General features: G+C 35.0%; 4 protein-coding genes across 6 annotated transcripts; 2 read left to right on the forward strand and 2 right to left on the reverse strand.

The window, feature by feature from the left end:
• Nucleotides 1–8,460: 8,460 nt before the first annotated feature.
• LOC117619078 lies at nucleotides 8,461–17,323 on the reverse strand. 2 transcript variants are annotated; one of them, XR_004584523.1, is made up of 3 exons: nucleotides 15,969–17,323; nucleotides 15,837–15,921; nucleotides 8,461–8,498 (listed from the first exon to the last, which is right to left on the reverse strand). XR_004584523.1 is itself a non-coding variant. In XM_034348902.1 (1 exon), the coding sequence occupies exon 1, from the start codon at nucleotides 17,134–17,136 to the stop codon at nucleotides 15,946–15,948; it is 1,191 nt and encodes a 396-aa protein (XP_034204793.1). In that variant the 5' UTR covers nucleotides 17,137–17,323; the 3' UTR covers nucleotides 15,936–15,945. The 2 variants fall into 2 exon arrangements, 1 of the variants encoding a protein (XP_034204793.1); XM_034348902.1 differs by lacking the exons at nucleotides 8,461–8,498; nucleotides 15,837–15,921 and having other exon boundaries at nucleotides 15,936–17,323.
• LOC117617966 (L10-interacting MYB domain-containing protein-like) lies at nucleotides 12,769–13,830 on the forward strand. The gene is made up of 2 exons (XM_034347605.1): nucleotides 12,769–13,131; nucleotides 13,237–13,830. The coding sequence occupies exons 1-2, from the start codon at nucleotides 12,769–12,771 to the stop codon at nucleotides 13,828–13,830; spliced, it is 957 nt and encodes a 318-aa protein (XP_034203496.1).
• Nucleotides 14,005–15,354, forward strand: LOC117617967 (putative nuclease HARBI1). Its single transcript, XM_034347606.1, has 3 exons — nucleotides 14,005–14,493; nucleotides 14,579–14,810; nucleotides 14,900–15,354. The coding sequence occupies exons 1-3, from the start codon at nucleotides 14,005–14,007 to the stop codon at nucleotides 15,352–15,354; spliced, it is 1,176 nt and encodes a 391-aa protein (XP_034203497.1).
• A 2,652-nt stretch (nucleotides 17,324–19,975) lies between the features above and the next one.
• Nucleotides 19,976–22,171, reverse strand: LOC117617534. Of its 2 annotated transcripts, XR_004584353.1 has the most exons (5): nucleotides 21,995–22,171; nucleotides 21,403–21,572; nucleotides 20,712–20,742; nucleotides 20,409–20,551; nucleotides 19,976–20,316 (listed from the first exon to the last, which is right to left on the reverse strand). XR_004584353.1 is itself a non-coding variant. In XM_034346952.1 (4 exons), exons 1-4 carry the CDS (start codon nucleotides 22,008–22,010, stop codon nucleotides 20,466–20,468), a joined length of 303 nt encoding a protein of 100 aa, XP_034202843.1. In that variant the 5' UTR covers nucleotides 22,011–22,171; the 3' UTR covers nucleotides 19,976–20,465. The 2 variants fall into 2 exon arrangements, 1 of the variants encoding a protein (XP_034202843.1); XM_034346952.1 differs by having other exon boundaries at nucleotides 19,976–20,551.
• Between the last annotated feature and the right edge of the window lie 598 nt (nucleotides 22,172–22,769).

Raw genomic sequence — 22,769 nt, forward strand, 5'->3', positions numbered from 1 at the left:
ATAATATTGACTTAGGTATCGGAGGGCCCTTGGCCACCACCATACCGGTGGTCCTCCATTGACCGCCATTTGTCTTGCAGGAAATCTTGCAAAGGAACGTTTGAGGGAGAAGATTCATCCGCGAATATTCTCCGAGAAAGAAATTTGCACAAATAGTCATCTTTTGCAAAACTTCGAGATATGGGTTTGGGAGAATCCATGGTTTCTGAGAAGCCCCAAAATGGTGTTTGCTTTTTCTGGGGATTGCAATTTGAACCACTTAGATGTTGAAATCGCATTTTCTGGCGACAACCTACATGAGGTTATGAGGTAATTGAAGGTGAAACTGCATTGGTCTTTTGAGATTTTTGAGGTGAATTGTCTGTAGAGTATTCGATTTTGAATAGAAAAATGTGAGGGTTTTAGATCTCTAGCAATCAATATTTCAGTTCTTGAAGCAAATGTAGGAGATAGTAAATAAACCAATATGAGGCTTTTCAACTTGGAGAGTCGATGATGATCAATTTGGAAAATTGAAAACACTAAATGAAGTTTTGGCTCTTGCAAGTTGATAAGTATTCTTCTAAGGCAATTTCTTCTATCAAAGGTGCGGTATACTTGTTGGAGTTGATGTTGTAGTAGTAACGCTCGACAATCAGAGTAAGCTGTTAAAAACAGTGAATGATACCACCATCCATACCTTAAATTATCTTTTTGTTTTTTGTTTTTTGTTTTTTTAACAATGCAGTATTTGAGAGGGGAGAGTCCAACCTAGCACTTCAGATGCAGAAAAAAATGTTCCTAAGTCTTTAAACCTAATTAGAAGAGACAAAAATGAAAACCCACCATAAAGGAGCATTGTGCTTCTATTTTTGTCGTTGGACTAAGAATTCCCCTCTAAGGTTGATGTAAGAGATATGGTCGTACTCCAAGAAAAAAGGGTGAAGGAATTTAGGGGTGGGTAAGAAGTGTACTCATTTTGGCCTTGAAACTGGCCATCTTTGAGGCACTAAACATAAACATCCTAGTGGCTAAATTTTGAAATTCCCTAGAACGGCCAACCGATCTGTTTCTTAATACTTAAAGACCACAACATGATTAAAATACTGTAACAATTTTGTAAGCAAAAATTCCAAAATACGCATCAGAATAAATTCAAATAAAAACGTAAACAATTGCACAAGGGACACACGATATGTTGACGCAATAAAAAACCTCAAGATGACAAAAACAACTGCGGACACTATGCCGGAGAACAAATCACTATGAGAAAAAATACAAAAAGGTCTTACAAGTCTCAACTCACAAGACTAACGCTTACAAGGCAGGCTTGCCTACTCGCCTTTCTACTCAACCCAATCAGTGATCTTGTCTTCCTTCGTCAACAAGAGATGGCACAACTCTAGTCTCGGCTGCTCACACCTCAAGGCACGATTGATGATCACCAACATGCATAATGCTCATGAACTCACACATATATGAAAAGATGATGATTTAATCACTCATGGAGGCTAACGAGGAACAACCACACGAGTTTTCAATATGAACTCTCAAAAACCTCTCCGCAAATATTTTGTCTTTCTTAGCTATTCAACATTGCAGAACCAAAAAACAAAACAGCTAAGTTCCTTTCTTATATTACACGCTTAAAAACTAGGTCAGAGACCAAAAAAGGCTTTTAGCAAAAATGGGCTTTTTAACAAATAAAGCTACTTAATTAAAAACCCAGCTGTAAAGACAAAAGAACCCTTTTGCTTAAATAAACATCAAATTAAAGAGTATATAAAACCATCATTAAAAACTCACTAATGTTTGACACCAGATTATGTAAGACTGAAACCATATATCAGTCTATATATCTGACATCCACTTTTGATGATCTTGCAAATAGGCAAATATGAATGCATGGATGCAAAACATACCTTGAGCATTGTCTCTAAGCTATATTGATCCAGGATAGCAGAACGCCACTTGAAACTGTAGGTTACACTCAAAGACCTACCCTATGATTTTGTAACAGGAAATTGCCAATATACCAAAAATTGGTCCTAACAAATTCTGAGGTGGGATGTTCATGACAAAGATAGTCCGATAAACTCTAGAAGCACTAACAGTGCCAAGATTTGATCATGGTCATTGTACTCTAACTACATATCTTGTCACGAAGAAGAAGATCAAGAACAACCTACAAAACCCACAGCTTTGCCCTGAAAACCTAGTTCTTCCTCTTCCTCTTTGTTTTCTTTTCTACCCAAATCCAAACCCCAATTTCGTCTCTCTTCGAATCCCTTCTGCAGCCTAAACAAACCCAAATAAAACCATCTTTTTTGAATATGACAGCATGTGTTGGCATTAGGTGGCCATTGTTGAGCATTTTGGTCCAATTTTGGGGGGGTTTTGAAGTTCGGGTTTACATGCCCTCTTCATGAACAACAATCGTATTGTGATTTTATTGTGGTTGTATTGTAGTCGTATTGCTTTTGTATTGCTATGGTATTGCTGTATTGAATTTTATTTTGTGTTTTATTGACATGTTACTGTAATTTAATAGGAATATATGTTGATATCATTTTTCTTTATCTGCTTGTGATTTGAGTAGGAGTTGAGATTATTCTTGGCTGAAGTATAATTTATGATCTCTCTCTTTCTCTCTCTCTCTCTCTCTACTCTTTGTATTTTTTTCTCAACATTTATGTGTTAATTTAATGTCTGGCATTGTTTTGGAACCATAATCGTTGTCAATCTCATTGTTTCTTTAAAAGATTGCTGTGAAATTGTTACTTCATTTTCTTCTTTCCGTTGTTTTAAGATATTTTTGTTTGGAGAAATGGAACTCTGTTTTTGTAATCTAAAAGAATAGGTACTCATGGTGAGCATTTTCTGATCAACAAGATCCAGACTTTATGTATGTCAATTTACTACTTTTGCACTTGAACTTTGGCTGTCTAAAATTTGAAAAGTCTTGTATTCCAGCAGTGTATCTATGTCACACATCTTGGGTAAGAGGTATTCTTCAATTGTGATGGTTTGCTTTGTTGTACGTATTCAAACTACCTCAAAATATTTTCATTAGTGTCTTGAGTTCAATACCAACAAAAGTTTTTAAATGACAAGAAATTATGAAAAGCTTATACATAACAGACATATAGTTGAACATAGCTAGAGTGTATATTTAGAAGATGTCATTGTGGTTCAAATTAGCAAATTTGTGGGGTGAAAACACAATGGTTGACATGTCATTCTGCATTTGATGAAAATAATTGATGACTTTGTATGGAAGTATACTCATTAAATATCTTAGATTATATCAATGAATGAAATATTTGCCTTCGAGAGCTTCATATTTTTCAGTTTGTTTATCTTATATTCTATAAATGAATGAAATATTTTGGTAGATTAGAGAGACTAGTCAGCTAGTGGATTTTGGATCATGACTTTTGAAGGGGGACTAGGCTTGAGCAGCTGCAAGAGTAAAAGGGATGATGCTTCATGTAAATTCAACAATTAAATAGGAGATTTTTGTTTTCAATTTGTTAATTCTTGAGATACTTGGTCATTTTTTAAGATTACGTGAAATAAAAAACTTGTATTGAATATTATTGTATAGGAGACCATGTAATTATTTTGATACCATTAAATGAAATTTTATTCGATTTACTTGAAAATTTTGGGATCTTGAGCAAGATATGGCAGTCACGTATACGACAGTTTTGAAACATAAAAGACGATAATGTAAGAATGGTTAATTTTGACGATATCCATAGTTGCTTCCACTCCATTATAATGTCATGTAGATTATAAAGTGGCAATAGACATGCAATACAAAAGCAATATGAAAGCAATAGACAAACAATAAAGCGGCAATAGACAACCAATGCAAAAGCAATAAAATGGCAATAAACAAGTACCATATGGATGTCTTTGCACTCTCTTTCCCATATTATATATTGTTCTAATTGTTGAACTATTACAATATTCAGTTGCTACATATAATAAATAGTACATAAAAAATAATGACCATGTATGAAAATTTCATATCATTATAATAATGACCTCAAAAATAATATCAAGTACATTACACAAATATTAGAAACATACGGCTCCACAAGAAGAATACATGATATCTTATGTCCTTACTAATTCTTGGGGCCTAATAACAAGTATAATCAATGATGTGTACAGTTTGCTTAGCGTTTTCATAATAGAAGCTTTGCTTTTGTCTTCAGAAGGCATCTCAAAGAACTCCTTGTCTACACATTACATTATGCACAAAATGGTCTCCAATGCCAGTGTATGACTTGCACATCAGTATCTGCACAAACCAGCTAAAACACATTGTGTAATTGTTAATCTCAAATTTGTTCTTCACAGGGAAACGAGTTGGGTGCGGCTTTTTCCTTGTGCAATTTGAAAAGAAAAAGAGAGAGAAACATAAATTGTCAAGACAAAACTGCAGCAAATTATAATTTGGTCAAGTATTCACCATCATGAAACAATATGCTTTCAATGAATAAATAACATATTAATTTTCAACCAACACTACAGCACAACTCATCTCAGAAACATGACTGAGATTTGACAAACATACAGGTAGAAGATCCAATCCATTAAAACACTCACATGCAAAAAACGAACCTAAATTATACGTCAACTCAAGCTACAAAAACCCAACTTGTTGAGCACCAGTCAACAAGTTTTATAGGCAAATTGAAATCAAGTAGAAATTACTTCAGCAATAACACCTTCATTTTTTCAACCAAAGATGCCAGCTTCCTTTCAATATCAAAAAGCACATTCAATTAGTCTCAAGATGTGGGACATAGATGCCTAGTCTTTTAGATTACAAAAATAGAGTTCTTTTTCTCCAAACAAAAATATCTTAAAACAAAGGAAAGAAGAAAATGAAGTAACAATTTCACAGCAATCTTTTAAAGAAACAATGAGATTTACAATGATTATGGTTCCAAAACAATGCCAGACATTAAATTAACACATAAATGTTGAGAAAAATACAAAGAGCAGAGAGAGAGAGAAAGAGAGAGATCGTAAATAATACTTCAGCCAAGAATAATCTCAACTCCTACTCAAATCATAAGCAAATAAAGAAAAATGATATCAACATATATTCCTATTAAATTACACTAACATATCAATAAAACACCAAAAAAAAAAAAATCAATATAGCAAAACCATAGCAATACAAAAGCAATACGACTACAGTACAATCGCAATAAAATCACAATTCGATTGTTGTTCTTGAAGAGGGCATGTAAACCCATACTTCAAAACCCTCCAAAATTGGACCAAAATGCTCAAACAATGGCCACCTAATGCCAACACATACTGTCATATTCAGAAAAGATGGTTTTGTTTGGGTTTGTTTAGATTGCAGAAGGGATTCAAATAGGGACGAAATTGGGGTTTGGATTTGGGTAGAAAATAAAACAAAGAGGAAGAGGAAGAACTAGGTTTTGAGGGCAAAGCTGTGGGTTTTGCAGGTTGTTCTTGATCTTCTTCTTCGTGACAAGATGCGTAGCTAGTTCAATTTAACATCAAAACTTACAAATTCCCAACAATTCATTTTCTGGAGAAGCTGTTCTTGAAGTGGGCATGTAAACCCAGACTTCAAAACCCCCCAAAATTGGACCAAAATGCTCAGACAATGGCCACCTAATGCCAACACATGCTGTCATATTCAGAAAAGATTGTTTTGTTTAGGTTGCAAAAGGGATTCGAAGAGAGACGAAATGGGGGTTTGAATTTGGGTAGAGAAGAAAACATAGAGGAAGAGGAAGAACTGGGTTTTGAGGGCAAAGCTATGGGTTCTGTAGGTTGTTCTTGATCTTCTTCTTCATGAGAAGATGGTAGTTAGCTAGAGAGAGAGAGAGAACGAGAGAGAGAGAGAGAGAGAGAGAGAGAGAGAGAGAGAACTAAATTTCAGAGAAAAGTGACGTGTGCAATAAGTAGACAATAAATATATATTTATAGGTGATAGTTGCAAAAAAATTGGGGAGAGGTGGTATTTTCAGAAAAAATTATAAAAAGGTGGCATTTAGAGCTATTTCTCTTTTAACTAAGGTGGGGACCGGCTAGTTTGATTCAGTTTTCAGTTTAAATTGAAATTAAAATCGATAAATTTTTAATCGGTCTGATTCAATCTGGTTTTAGTGAGAAAAAAATTAGAAAACTGACCAATCTGGTTTGAATTGATTTTGGCCTTTTTTTCGATTTTGAACCGGATTATTATTTTATTTTTCAATTTTATTTTTTTATTATAAATTCTAACTAAAATTTTAGTTTTTTGGGCTTGAAAATTATCAACTGATCCAATTTCATACAAAAAGATATATTAGGCCTAGAAAAGAGAGATGTTTTGAAGTTTGACTTGAGGAAATGTTAGTTATGGGATTAAAAATGTAGCATTGAATTTAAATAATTTTGTATAAAAAAAAAATTATATATTACACAATCGGTCCGGTCCGGTCCAATTTGATTTGGTAAGGTGTGAAATTGAAATCAAAACCGAAACCAATCGGGTTCAGTTTGATGTCAGTTTGTTAACTTGTTTAGTCAATCAATTTTTTTTTTCCTATATTTTCCATCCAGTCCGGTTCGGTGTTCTGCTTTTTCCGTCCCCATGCCCATCCCTAAATTTCCACCCCTGTTCTATTTCTCATCCATCTTATCCTTAAAATTTTAAAAACAAATTTACCACTTTGTAAAATGACATCTATAAACTTAAGGAAAACAATTATGGAGAATCTTTTCATAAGCTACAACAAGACAGAGAATAAAAAAAACTAAAAGATCCAGAAAATTGAAATAGACTAAAACATTTATCCAATCCATCAAATACAACTTGATCTTCTCCATATATCAACTATTAATGATTAGCAAAGAGAATTTGCTTGAATCAATAATTAAATGGTATTTTGGGAATAATGGTGAGTGGAAAGATAAAATTGTATTTTTTTTCAAATTTTCGTGGTAAGTGGGAAAATAAAATAGATGAGGAAATAGGGCAGTGGTGGAAATAATAGCACTCTTAATTAAACAAGGGTGCAAGGTGTTAAAAAGTTGAATGTGATCCACTAGTGTCATGGTTTGGAGTAAATGCTCAATAAGAAATGTCCTAAAAATTACAAAAAGTCGAATGAGACCCAATGGCCTAATTACCCAATCTAAATTTCTCGATTCATAACTTCATTCATTTGTAAGAAATAAACATTAACTATATGTCTTTAAACCAAGATTAGAAGAAACAGAAATGAAAAAACACTCATAAAAGAGGATTGTGCTTTTATTTTTATTATTTTTTTGGACTAAGACAATGAAAACTGCTTCCAAATTGGGTTTCATTTGCCATTCCCATGAAAAGTCATTGCAAGCATAAAGTTACATTTTTCTATGACCAATTTGTCTTGTTAACAATTGAGATACCAATTCTATCCAAGTAAACATTACATTTTTTTTTTTTTATACAAACGATATTCTAGTCTAAATTAATCTAAATTACAGGGAAGGAGATTCAAACTCAGGTGCATAATGAGCATCACATACTCCCTAGCAAACTTCGCTAAGCCCATGTCTACTTCATTACATTTTCCTTGCATGCTTCTAATGTAAGGGTAGAATTGAAAAATTAAGTGTACTTTTGTTTTTAATTTCTGCATAAATCAAACATAGAAAAATAAACTAAAATGACATTTTCAAGTTAATTTAGCAGTATAAAAGATGGAAAAAGACTTCTAGTTTCCATTCCATCCCCTCATAAAAGACATTGGAATTGATTTCCCACAAATCCATTTTCTTTGAACCAAAGGGATCCAAGTTCCCCCAATCCATAAAAGAACAAAAAAAATGATATTTTTGACCAGTAAACAATATTTGACAGTAAAATTGTTCTATTTGAGACCTGGATTACGTTTAGATGACCTATTCGATTCTGACTTGGATTATGTTTAAATGACCTACTAGAGTTTATTTAAATGAAGCAAACAGTAGAGAATTGAATTGCAAGTAAGAAGAGAAAAGGAAGTAAACAGAGAAGAAGGGAGAGAATCGACCTAATTGATAGGAACCCACTCCACTCGTTTATGCCTATTGATGGATTTCACCTTCTTCTTCTCCACCTTATAATTTCAGCCTATTCACATTTTCCAGATTATGAAAGGAAATTCAACCCCTAGAGCAAATTCTCCAAATGCATTTCCATGATGAGGAGGCTCACAATGCATGTAACATTTCCTGATGAGAACAGTAATTTGCAAATTAAATTGAGGTGCAGAGAATCCACAATCTGAATGACAAAATGTAGACTGATCAATAGATATTTATATGCAGAGATTATGCATCAGCATTTCGATAACAAATGAGGAGAATTTTCTATGTGAAAACAGAACAGTTTGGAAACCATAGTATCAGGAAACTGAAAGATGAATTCTGTAACGTGCATCATTAACCTCTCACCTTTCCATATTTGCTGTCATATTTTCTCAACCATTTATCAAGTAGCTTGTCTGCAGCAAAAGGTGTACTGTAGTAAGTTAGTAACATTTGTTTATAACCAAATAATAGTTAATAGATTGAGGAATCAGACTAACAGATCAAACATGGATTGTACCCTCAATGCCCCACTGAGTCAAAGCAGCAATACCAGAAAACATACATTTCTAGTTCCCATTTTCAGGTGGTTAGCTTGATAATGATTGTACAGTGATATACCTCAATCCTCAGTGTCACATTTTCTCGAGAAGGCAATGCAGATATAAAAACAATTAGAAAGAGATGTTCACAGCATGAATGCGCTGTAGATAAAATAACTATACAACTTCAATTCAAAGCTGCAAAGCATCACAATCTCCATAACCTAAATACTGAATTTACATAGTTGTTTATTTATCAACCGTTGTAAGACTCTAACTATTGCAAATTCACAGCATGCATAGAATGAGCACACTGAACAGAATGTTTTAAAATTTCATTTTCCTGCCAGGTCCAGTAAAATGTTCAGACTTCCTCTGGGGACAAAAGATCCAGCTTATTGGAACAATGACGAGTCAATTGTTATCGGTGGGGACGAATGAATCCATTATAAAGCCTCTGGAGATTTCTGATCTCAAGCGAGAGGCATGCCGGGGATCAATTTACTTACTAATTTTCTTATGACCTGCAGCTGCAGCACTCAATGGCATGCATGCTAAATTATGTTTCAATCAAAACTAGAAGAACTCCTCTTTAAATAAGTAAAGAGGTATACAGATAAGTGAAATTAAAGGTAGATTCAAATAGGAAAAATAATATCAATTAACATGATCATTTGCATCAACAGTTTCTGTCGTTTTCACCACTTGTCCAATTGCCAATAGTAATGCACCAATGTGATCCTTAGTTTTAAAACGATTAAATTAAGCACGCTTTACTTCAAAGGAACTATGAATATACATGCATTCGGTTAAATTAAGCACGTGTATTCATTCATATTTAAGGAAAGGTGTTGAAACTGATGGTGCTGTTGTGCTGGGAAATCCAGTTGCCCCCGCTCTGGAAATGGTGACATGTATACTGATATAAGCACCGAAAATGCCTTGCTCCAGGGATCCCGGTAAGCTAGTCATTACGTACCCGTTTGGCATTGCTTATTTGGGGTAATAAGTGATTTTTAAAAAATTTCGGGAAGCTCAACCCGTTTGGTAACCTATAAGAAAATCACTTATTGTTAAAAATTGCTGTGAGAGAAAGCAATAAATGAAAGCAGCTAATGACCTGCTTTCATTTTCTGATTATACGGTAATCAGATTTGAGAAGCTCTGGGTTTTAATGAACTTTACAAACTTCCGAAAATACCCCAATCTATTTTCACGCTCTCTCTTCCTCCTTCCCTCACATCACGTTGCTTCTTCTCACAATCTCTTCACAGAGCCCACTCCTCTCCTTCTCTTCCATTATGCCTCTAGTTTTTTCTTGTTGGATCAATTGAAGCTCATTGCTGAGCCATAAGACTCAGGTAAGAGATGCATATTATGTTTATTTCTTTTCAATTTCAATCGTCCCTCTTTCTCTTTAATTTCTAGGGTTTTAACTATCTTCCCAAATGGAAAAATGTCATTCTCATGCCAATACGTGATATAGAAAACAATAGCAAAAACGCACTTGGAAAAACATCCTTGTTGTCTTTGTCTGTTGCTCTATTACTGTTTGTCTCTCGACAGGCGTTCTTTGGATTCATAGGGTTGTGTTCAGTTCCTTTTGTGATGTTGTGCTTGACATTTCGTTAGAGATGATGGGTGACTTGGCATAGTGTAAAGTTGCAATCTTTCTTAGGAGAGTTAAATTTGGAAAAGAGTCAATAGGTTAGCAACTATTATGGCTCAGGCACGGAACGAGAAGGGAAAGTGTGCTTTCTGTAGTTGACGATAAGTCCTCTCAGACAGAAAGGTATCTTGCCAGGTGCTTTAAGACTTGTGACCTTACCCAAATATGCGGATCCCCTGCTGATCCTTTGGTGCTGATATTGTCCGTTTGAATAAGAGGGCACTGTTTCCTTGGCTACAATGCAAGTTTGTCTGAGGAGGCTTTTCATCTAAAATGAACCTAGATCCGTACACATGTTGTGGGGTTAAAGTTCTGGATGGTTCGTATTTGAATACAAGAAGAAACTTTTTGCCCTCTGGCTAAAGGCTTGCATACATTGCGTTTGGTTTATTTGAGTTAGACACATGATGGAAGATAAGTGCATTTTAATTTGTCAATGTCCCAGTGCATGAAACAAGATGGACAATATCATTGCCACAAAATCACTTACAGAACTCCATCAGAAAAATTTAAGTACGAAGCTTACGAAACCAAATTAGTTTCTATTCATGCCATACCTTTTTCTTCTTCTTTACATGCGACATTTCTGCACATAATTCATTTTAAGCCCAAATTGGTGTCAATTGCCGTTGTAACATAACATGCTCCTAAAAGCAACCAGACACCAATAAGTAGATGGGCGTCATTCACATCCAACAAACGGTCTACAAACAGATTGGTTCAAAGAAAATAAAATTGTAAATCATAATCACTGTATCCTGAAAAACTATTATTGATTCATTGGTTAAGTTTTCAATTTGGAATTTTGGGTTCTAGATGAATTTTTATATCAGTATTGAGCCACTGTTATTTGGTATCTTATTGAGTTGCAAGTTGGTTAGGTGAATTCTTTTTATTAGTTTGGAGATAGAGATAAAGAAAGTGAAGTGTAGCCTTGCTAAGCATGAGTTTAGTCCTTCAATAAGTAATTAAACAATCACCTTTGTACTTTCAGATCCTTTTATTCTTAATATATAGCTCTGTTTGACAAAGAAGCTGCATTTTGATTTTGTGCATGGATTTTATTTTACTGTTAATGTAAGAGAACTGAAGTTACTAAAATCTTATATGACTAGACTTGAAGTTCAAGAACAGAGGTGGTTTAATTAGCACCTAATCGTGATCAAGGGACGATTAAAATTTAGCATTGAAGGCTGCTACACCAAAGCATAAACAGAAGATTAAATTAATTAGGATCACATCTTGAAAATAGCAGATCATATACATGTAGTTCAAACATTTAGCAGGACGTTGAGACTTTTCAGGACTTTCTTTCATTTCCAAGTGTCTTATATCTAATACGAAGTAAAAACAATCACATCAATCTTTTGAAAAGCAGATTATGAGTCCTGAAAAATATGAAGAGCTTAGAGGCAACTTGAGGACTTACTAGTCAAAGAGATTGGTGAGGAAAAGGATGAGTTGGACTTGGACTGTCTCACCCTCCTTGTGCCCAAATCATGTACCTTAGTTAATGTAGGGGTCCATACAAACTTTCCTGGTGAATATCAGCTTCACAAGCCTGAACAATTGAAATATTTCTATCCCAAACATTTCTCTATATGTTATATATAATATTTGATTGAAAGATATTTGGGTCATTATATTAATAGTTAATGTGCTTTGATCATGTCGTTGAGACTTTTGAGGGAGGCTTGTTTTATTTTCATGTGTGTCTGAGGGGGGAAGAAAGCTGTGTTATGAAATTTTATTGTGATGGCAACCTTTTGGTTTATTTTGTAGAGTTGAATGACAAAGCCTTTGAACAATAAGTGGTAGTTTGGGCCTGGGATTACTTGAGGCGTATAGTTCAACTTTGGACATTTTTGTAGGCATTTCAAATCATAGTGACTTTCAACCCTAAATCCTAAAATGGTAGTATCTTTGTTCGGTGTTGTTTCTTGTTTTAAGGGCCTAGTTTCCACAAGCAATGTAAATAAAAACAGTATTTCGTATCCTAAAAAACAAAATGATTGAAGGAGAGTATGAGACTTTTGGATTATAATTTATATCACTGGGCCGTTTCACACAGAGTCTGCTTTCCAAAATGTGGTCACTGTTTTGGGAACTTTTATTGCTGGAATACATTTACTTGGTAGTTTATTGTAAGATTTCTTTTGACATTTTGGTTTACCCAATTTTTACATTAATTATGTGATAGGGTCTATCTCCTGAGCAATTCAAGATTGTGATTCCGAAAATTCCTACGTATTTCACGGTATGAAACTTTCCTCTTTAATTTTTATTAGCAAAGCTGTATTCGTAGTTCTCCTTAATTTTATCTTTTTGCTAGTTTGAACCATCTATGCATTGTTTAGATTAGATAAACATCTATGCACTGCATTTGAGTTGTGGCTAGTTTGGTTTGTTTTGTAATTTGCTTGTATTCCTATTATTTTCTTTTGTGCTTATATATAATGTCTTTGTTGCAATAAGATGTCAAAGAAGAATAGTAACTTCACCACAACTGAAAATGTTGCAAGTGGATCCCGAAAATTGTCAGCATTGTGGAATGCTCAAACTATAGCCATCTTCATTGACCTTTGTATCAAGGAGGTGGATCTAGGCAATCGTCCCGGTACTCACTTTAATAAGGTTGGATGGGCAAGGTTGGTTACAAATATTAGTAAAGAGATAGGAAGACCGTATGAAAAATTACAATTGAAAAACAAGTGGGACTTACTAAAAAAAGAATGGAAATTATGGAAAGATCTAAAAGGGAAGGAAACTGGTCTTGGGTGGAATGTCACTAAGAATACCGTTGATGCATCTGAGGAATGGTGGCAAGATAAAATTAAGGTATTTTAATTTTTTGTTCTTGTTTTTAATATACTATAAATATCCATGTTTTTTTTAACTATGTTTAAAAAATTCATTATAATATTTGTATATGTCATAATGCAGGCAGAACCTAAATATGCAAGATTCCAATTTGAGGGTATTAGTCCTGAGATGGAGGAGAAGTTAGATATGATGTTTTTGAATGTCACAGCCACTGGTAAGCATTCTTGGGCACCTTCATCTGGTGTACTACCAATTGAAAGTGATGATGATGTCAACCAACTTGAAGTTAACAGTGATTGGAATGAGTCTGTGCCAATTGAAACCACTCAAACTACAAACAATGTGCCAAAAAAGAGAACTAATCAATCACTTGAAATTCAAGATAATAATGAGAAGAAAGGTAAAGGAGGGGGAAAAATAGGAGGTGCTGCAAAATTATCACTACAAATTGAACGTCTTGTTGAGGTGGTTGAGAGTAGGAGTATTGGAACATCAATGGCTAATATAGTTTCACAAGGAACTAGTATTGCTGAAGTGATGAAAGATGTTGCAACTTTACCTGGGGCAGAGCGTGGTAGCAAGTTGTGGTGGTTTGCAACTAAATTGTTTTGTGCTCAAGAGAAGAGAGAGATGTTTGTTGTCATGGAAGATCGTGACCTCAAGCTTCAATTTCTTAATCATGAGTTAGCTGAAGACTATAATTTGATAGTTTAGTAGCTTTAATTTATGTTTCGTTGTTATGTTGTTAATTTATTTGAATTTGTAAATGATATTTGAATTAATGCTGGATGATCATTTATTTGAATTTGTTAGTGATATTTTAAACATGCATGCACAGTGAAAATGATATTTGAAGTAAATAAGCACATTTGCAGGTTATTTTAGAACATGTCCATTCCAGAAGAGGAGAAGGAGATCAACCAAATTATATGTGTCACTGCTCGTCTTATTGAACTTTATTACGTGAAATATATTCATAAGACCCCTTGTATGAATGACCATCAAACAGGGAATATTTGGTTGATGGGAGTGTTACAAGGAAATGAAAGTCGTTGCCATAATATGTTTAGGATGGATAAAGATGTATTTACAAGATTGTGTGATGAATTGCAAAACAATTATGGATTAAAGGGTTCAAGAAGAATGAGTGCTGCTGAGATGTTAGGGATGTTCTTGAACATCTTAGGACATGGATCTGCAAATAGGCAAGCACAAGATCGCTTTCAACATTCTGGTGAGACTGTGAGCAGATATTTTAGTATCTTACTTGATGTTGTATGTCGTTTAGCTGTGGATGTAATTAAACCATTGGAAAATGCGTTTACCAACACTCCAAAGGAAATCCTACAGGATTCTAGATATATGCCTCATTTCAAGGTAACTATTGCATCAACTATTAAATATTTGTCTATGTTTTATAATGTTATAATTAATATTATGTTTGTCTTTTTATCACTTGTAGGATTGTATTGGTGCTATAGATGGTGTTCATGTGCAAGCTGTAGTATCTCCTTCTAATCAAATACCATTTATTGGTAGAAAGGGGATACCTACCCAAAATGTGATGGCTGCATGCAATTTTGACATGCAATTTATATTTGCATGTGCCGGATGGGAAGGCACGGCCCATGACACAAGGATATTTCTATCGGCTTTACGTGATCAAAGTTTGCATTTTCCTAAACCTCCAAATGGTACTATTTCTATCTAAAGAAAATGAAATTCATATAATTTATATTTAAATTTTTTTACATTGTGAATAATCTATTAAATTTTTTTTTAGGAAAATTTTATCTAGTAGATGCGGGATACCCACAAATGAGAGGCTACTTAGGACCATATAAAGGTGAAAGATATCATCTTCCTGATTTTCGTAGGGGTGTTCAACCGATGGGTCATAAAGAGGTATTCAATCATGCACACTCTTCCCTGAGAAGTGTTATTGAACGCACTTTTGGAGTATGGAAAAAGAGATGGAGTATTTTACGCGACATGCCTAGTTATCCTTTTGCAAAACAAGTCAAAATAGTTATTGCAACCATGACACTTCATAACTATATAAGAAGACATGCCAAACGTGATTGTCATTTTGATGAAAGTGAAGATGACCTAAATGGTACTCAAGATGAAGAGATTGAGAGAGGCGTTGATGCACAACAAGAAGATGGTCCTGTAACACAAGAAATGGAGGCATTGAGAAATCATATAGCCGCAAGTTTAATGAGTTCATCTGGTTAGAAATGTATATGATTGCTTGTTTATGACTAGTTTAATTTTTGTTATGACCATATTATTGACAATATATTTATTTTTAATTGAATACTTTATTTATTTTATAATTAAAATAATTTTTACGGTGTGATGGAAACATATTTAATACAAAAAAATTATATACGTTAAAGTGAAAGTGCTTTTCCTTTTACCAAACACTTGAACAAAAAAGTCATTTCAATATAATGCCCTTTTTAGTCATTATACACAGCTCATAGCACTTTTACAAAAAAATTTACCAAACACTCAAAAACTGATTATTATACAAACAGCACTTATAACAAAAAGTTTACCAAACGCCAAACTACTTTCTCTCACATCTGATTTCTCTCACAGCAAATCTGACAGCGATTATTTTCACAGCACAGCAATGCCAATGTAAAGAATAAATATTTCTCACATTTTTGCATTGACTTCTAACTTGAAAAGATTTTGTCCTTTTCACTCACCTGCAGAGGAGTTTAAATTGGACCCCAACAGAAGCAAGACGTGTATCGTATCAAAAGCAATTTTCCAAGCAAAACACTGCAGCATCAAGGTGTTAAAACTGTTATAACATCATACATCCTGGAATTCAACTTTCCCTTGATACACATTCAACAATTGAGGTATTTCCTTGAGATATGCAGTTACAAATTTCTCCAGGAAGTGCTTCTCCACAGGCCGCAACACAGAACCCAAATGCAAGTTTTCATCTATAACTCCTTTCAAAAACAAAACCTTAACAACCGAACACCTTGGGATCAGTCTCCTCTTTAAACTCAAGCTTAGGACCACAGGATATTGGGCAATCTTTCTTGACGGCCATCCCATGTTGTTCACTAAAAGATCCATTACTTCCGTTACCTTCTTCTCCGAGTGAATCATACACTGCGGATACCGCCTGAAAGCAGACAGAATATCGTCATCAGACCAACCCCATCTACCATAAAGTTCCCAACTTCGATTCCATACTGACTTGTGCCTACCACACAATACACGTAGAGCAGACACGGAAGTGGCTTTTTCCAGATTAAATCCCATTTCCTTGACCTTACCCACAACTAAACCAAACCTTTCGTGCTTTAGCAACAGAACATTAGTATAATGAGCCAGCAACAGATTAATGCATGATTGAGGCATACCTAGTTGTCTCAAAAGATCAATATTTGGCACCACATTTTTGGAGTGGCCTTCGAAGAAAAACCACGAGCGGCCCTTCAAAACAGAAACAACCTTGTTCTCTGGAATCAAGCTCCTAAGGAAATTATAATCGGGTAAAATCTCTTTCTCCAAGCTTCTTGACAAAATCTGCGGACAGAAAGCCAGAGTTTTCGCAAGGTCCTCCTTTGAAATTCCGAGAGAGATGAAAAACCGAAGCTTTGGCAGAAGGGTTTGCTCAGGATCGGCTAAAAGAACTTCTGGGTGTAACCTGACAAACTTTGAGAGCTGGGCTTCAGAGAGTCCATGGTTTCTCACAAGGGCCAAGACGGAGTCTGCTCTTTCTGGGGTTTGCAACTCGACCTTCTTGGATGCTGAAATTGCAGCTTTTGGAGACAACCCACATGAGTTTATGAGGTAAGTGACTGTGAAATTGTGTTGGTTTGCCGAGATTTCTGAGGTGAAGTGTCGGCAGAGTAACTGAATTTGAAGAGAAAAATTGGAGGGTTTTCGATCTCCAACAACAAACCTTTTAGTTTTTGAAGCAAATGTAGAAGAAAGTATTGAATAACCCAATCTGAGGCTCTTCAACTTGAAGAGCAATGCCATGTTTAGAAGTCGATGATAATCAATTTCTATTGGAAAATCGAAAAACCCTAGTTGAAACCTGAGGCCTGAGGTAAGTTGATTTTGGAATGTTACTCTTGTTGCAAAGAGCTCCAGAGTAGAAGTAGAAGAAGCTGGGAATGAACTGCGGCGCGGAGACCAAAAACAGAGCGGCTGATTTCTGGTTAATTTCGGCTTTCGTTTTGATACGGAAACCCAACTTTCTCCTAAGTTAACCCACCTTAACATTTACACCCAACTCCTTTTTCAAAAAAATTGTAAATTTTAGTCACAAGGCTAAAATAGAGTGAACTTTACTTCGAGTTTTAATTGAGTTCTGAATTTTTTATTTAGGCAATTACATCGGTGAACTCAACAGGTAATTTTAATCCAATTAGGTCCTACCGTGATAATCCGTCAATTTAGTCATCAAATGAGGGCTAATAACATCATTTCTAGTTCCTCAACCCTTTCTTACTCTTCTACCTTTTCAACCCCTTGCCATCATAGCCATCACCACCATCACAAGGGCTTTTCCGAACCAAAAAGCTTTGATATCTTCGACACTCTCCCGAACAAGAGCCCTCATCTTCCAATCACCGACCCCACTCCCATTTCTCCCACAAATCTATTGACTCAGTAGACAGTTGAAGCTAATCCCAATGATTCTGAAGGTGCCTCACAATCGGTTTAACCACCTGCCTTTGTCCTGTGTGAAGTACCACCAGTCAATACTGAGAAACGTCCCGATGTTGGCCAATGCGATGAGGAATCACCGCGAATTAGGCGCAGTGGATGACGACCGTGATGACTGTGGAAGCAAAATATCTACAGATCCTAGGTCAAATAATTAAGCCAATCAATTTGGGAATTATTTGATTCTTACTCTAATTGCATCAATCTCTCCAAATTGGGGAAGAATCATTCCTTTCTATCTGTGGAATTATTCTTCCAAAACCCTAGCCTCCGATGCTCCTATAAATACATGGCTAGACCAAGGGTTGATGTACATCTAAACTTCAGTCTGAAACTCTGCAAAAATTCTATCTCACAAATCCTAACCACCATTACTCTTTCTCTCTCACACACAGAGTTCCGGCCACTCGGTTCTCACCCTAGAGAAATCTCCATCCTTTTGTTAGCTATTGTTTTCCTACAAACACTCTAACTAACTTAGAGATCAAAGGACTTTTGCCCAACACCCTCGGGTGTGGTCCTTTACTCGGTATTGTTTTGTAGGGAGAAAGAGAAGCGAAGAGAAAGACAGAATCTTAAACGAATATTCTTGTGGGACAAAAATCACTTCCACAATGATAATGAAGGAGAAGGTGGGATGTTGCCACCATTATGGCTAGGAGTTTAGCCCACTCGGCAATGCTCGTGTGTTTTGAAGGCGTGGGAAGAACACTGAAAGGCAGAGATCTCAGGTGGGTTCACAATGGGGTGTGGCGGCAAACATGTTTTCTTGATTAAGGACGAATCCTTGGGGCCTTCTCTTCCCCCACAAAAAGTCCAATATACCCCTAACAACATCATATGTCATTCACATGGTCAAAGTAAATACAAATCCAAAAACCTTCGATCTTAGAATATAACAAAATTATTTACACTAACACCTCCTGAGGTTTTCGGTGTTTTCACAAAACCCCTTACGTTTCAAATATTACACGAACACCCCTTAATGTTTTAAATTATTTTCACAAAACCCCTTTTCATTTATTGTTCATCCAAAAATTGATGATTTCATATTAAAAAAACTTATGCAAATGAAAAAAATTAACCTCAATAAGTGTATGTGCAAGCTAATCTCAAAGGCTAACTTTGTCATTTGGAGAAAATTTTCATATAAAATCATTAATCTTTGAATGAAAAGGGGTTTTGTGAAAACAATTTAAAACCTGTATACATGTAATTTTTAAAACCTTAGGGGGTTTTGTGAAAACACCGAAAACCTTAGGGGTGTTGGTGTAAATAACTCATATAACAAATTCTCAACTTTGGCATAAACACCTTGAAGGCCTCGTAGACATTAGGTTTACAATGAAGAGGATAGATCCAATCCAACAACATTTAGCATATTGCTCTCAATTACAAGGTTCCAATTGATGACATTTTGGAAAAGAAACCAGGACTGATTTGCACCACCAGATCAATCTAAGACCACAGATTGCTTAAATTGAAAAAATAAAAATAAAAAACTTGGAGGAACTTAGATTGGCTATTCTGAGAACATGTCATCTCCTTTCAATAAAAATACTCCAATCTCTTGCATTTGCAAATAAAAACTTTTGAGAATGGGCTGCGAGAAAAATTAACACCCATTTCACCGTCAATCATCCCTGTCCCAACCTCGACCAATTTCCTTACTAGAGCTTTGCTTCTGAATGAAATTGCCACTTCGGACCATGTTGCCAGTTGCAATAACATTGCGCATCAGCGGCCCTCACGGTCAGCTCTGATTCCTTCACCCTATATCTTTGCAAGTGTGGCAATCATCAGCAAATCTGAAAAGAAAATATTATTGTTGAAAATCATGTGGAATACTTTCAATATATGTACACTGCGTTTACTGGATTCTCAAATTTGAAAACACCTCCAAAAGTCAAAAGACAATCAAATAACAACAGGGGACGAAAGAACACTCATGTTACTTTTAATCTTTAGATTGAAGATGAGCTATACAGATTCAGTGTCATTGTTCTAAGATGCAGCCATTTTTAAAAGCTAATGTGCATACAGAACTGTGAAAGGGTAGAAGTGTATTTTTTTTCATTACTTATCGAAAATATACTGTGTTCTTCTTTATTTGATCAACGTTAGATGACTACATAGTTTCCAATTTTGGATCATCGGACCAGGGTGTTGACTGGGTTTAGATTCTAAACGTGTAGTTAGCACCATATTAATTCATCAACTGGTTAGCCTTGGGGTGTAGATAAACTTATAATTATATATAAGAAGTATTTGATGACACCACATATTGCAACTTTGCAGGGTATAAGAGGCACTTCCAGCATCCAACAGAAAAAATGTTTACTCTTTGTGTAGATCAATTCAGAAATTTTCTATTGCACTTCAGATTCTAGAAAAATCCATTGGCTTAGAAGACAATTCAAGGCCCATTTTCCATCTGAAATGCTGATGAAACAATGCATGCAATGTATGAAACTGCTTGGTTTGATCCTACAAAACCAATTTGGTTACGGTAATAGGAAAGCAACAAAAAAGTGAACCATATTAAATATTGCTGACAAACTAATCTGATAGCCCCTTACAGAAGAAGCGAGCACAGAAAGGCATTTACAGTAAAGCAGCTAAGGTGAAATTTATGATTACAGCATCAGCTTCGACTCTGAAATCATGCATGGTTGCCTACACGAGTTGCTTTGACCTCCAAACATGGGAAAGTTTCTCAAGTCTGCAAGTACACATCCAACATTTCAAGTTTCATCAAATAGAACTTTGCAGCTGAAGGAATGATTTGTGGCAAAGGAAAGAATTTATCTACACAAGCATATATATAAAGCTACTAGGTAAAGCAGCAGCTAGACCAGGGAGATAGGACAAAGGAAAGTCACCTCCATTGAACCATGCGACTAGTATAACTTCCTGCATTGTTGAAGAAGAATGGGATGAATGGACTTCAGAAAAATGGCATGAAAGAAAATGGCATATGTACTTTTTCATTCTGTGCTGCTAACTCCTTTTAACAATGGAAAAACAATAAGAGAATAATCAATTTAAGAATACAGTCATAAAGGCCTCAGCTGATATGCCAACTACTATTAATCTAAAGAGTTATATAACCAATATGCTTTGGATCACAATTTCCATCATGACTCAGTTCCTTATACCATGTGAATAAATTTCCTATGCCAATTTTTTCAGTCTAACAAAACCTTTTGGGATGTATGTACATGACAATCTGCACTACTGATTTTTAGTCTGTAATACGATAACCGCTGGTACGAAATTGTTTTTGTTACTACTTATTTTTATATTTAGAAAATACTAACAAATAGAAGAACTATCTTACAAACATCCAAAGCATAGTACTAACTTTTTAAATCCAATTGTTGGAAAAATAAAATAAAATTAGGTACTATGAAATACATTAACTCTTCAGAAATTATGCTGCAAGTTTGATTCTCTGATATTTTAAAATCTCTCTTGTTGTTTCCCCCTCCCCACCCCAACCTCTCTGTCATTAAAAAGTTATGATGGTGATAAGGTAAAAGAATGAAAGGAAAGAAGTGTAAGAAAGTATACCTCCACAACTTCTGCTAAAAGATCTAATTGTGACTTTCGATTTGTCAAGCAATCAGAAATACAAGAGCCTAACATATCTACAAAAGGTTCAAGCTGGTGACAGTATAAAGAAGATGCGGCGGCATGCCAATTGGGACGGAAGTACGAATGCGAGTTTTGTGCCATGTCACCTATGTCAGAAGTAGGCTGCTTCAGTTCAAAATAAGCAAAAGTATCAATCAAAACCTTTTCTTTTTGATAAGACACATGATTTCATAAGAAGAAAAAACATCACAAAACAGGGGACAAGTTATCTACTGGATAAGCTAGACTGCTCAACACAACTGCAAAACAGAGATTAAACATCCTAACATTAGTACATGAATGGAATTTAAACACAGTAGCACTAATAAAATTTAAACACAGAGAAAAGGAGAGAGATGACAAACAAAGCTTAAACAAGTTTAATTCACTAAGAATGAATGTGTGTGCTCCTTGTGCACTGCAACATTATGAATGATAAATATCATGCTCACATCTTCAAAAAGATAATAACAATCATGTAGTGCCACTTTTATCTCACAACTTAAGTTCACAGGTTATGAAAAAGTACCTAAAATGATGTCCATTTGCCTCTTTGCAGAAATGCGTCAAATTGAGATATTCCAGGTGGGCCTTTCTGTTTCTCCTTGCTGTGACAATTGTTTTTGCAGAAAAACAAAAGGCTACATACAATGGCGAACCCTGCTCTGGGAATACCACGTAAAGAAACCTTGAAAATGTAAAGCTCTCCATGGTATGCTGTCCTGCAAAAAGACAAATAATTAGGGAGATTCACTATTATACCCAATATAGGGGCCCAAATTATAAAAATACCATATATAAAATGGACTTTAGAAACACACCCAAAGCCCATTTACAACATAACAAAAAAGCTTTTAACTTATTATAAATTACAAAACTGCCATCAATTTCTTAAAACAAGCCCAACCCCAAAATCTCATAAAGATACCCAAAGCACTCAATAGGGTATCAAAGTAATTTAATAATCAATATTAAATTCAATAAGGCTAGCTATTATTTTTTGGGTTTTTTTTGGGTTTGTTTATAGGAATTCAATTGTGTAGGGTTTATTTATAATATTAGTACTAGAAATGGGTATATCACTAAATATCTCAAATAGTTATTCCGCTTTTGAGACTTAAATAGGATATAATTTGTGATCAGCAGAACAAAACAACCCCAATGAGAAATAAAGTAAATAGAACGAAATTTTACTGAGCAAAATAATAAATAATAATAGAAATCAGATTGAGTTTTTGTGTTGAGCACAAATTGATTTTGATCAGATGTGTGAAACTATTTAACCAATATGAGAACACGAGCTT

The sequence above is a fragment of the Prunus dulcis genome, chromosome 2, assembly GCF_902201215.1.
Source record: "Prunus dulcis chromosome 2, ALMONDv2, whole genome shotgun sequence".
Lineage (NCBI taxonomy): Eukaryota > Viridiplantae > Streptophyta > Magnoliopsida > Rosales > Rosaceae > Prunus > Prunus dulcis.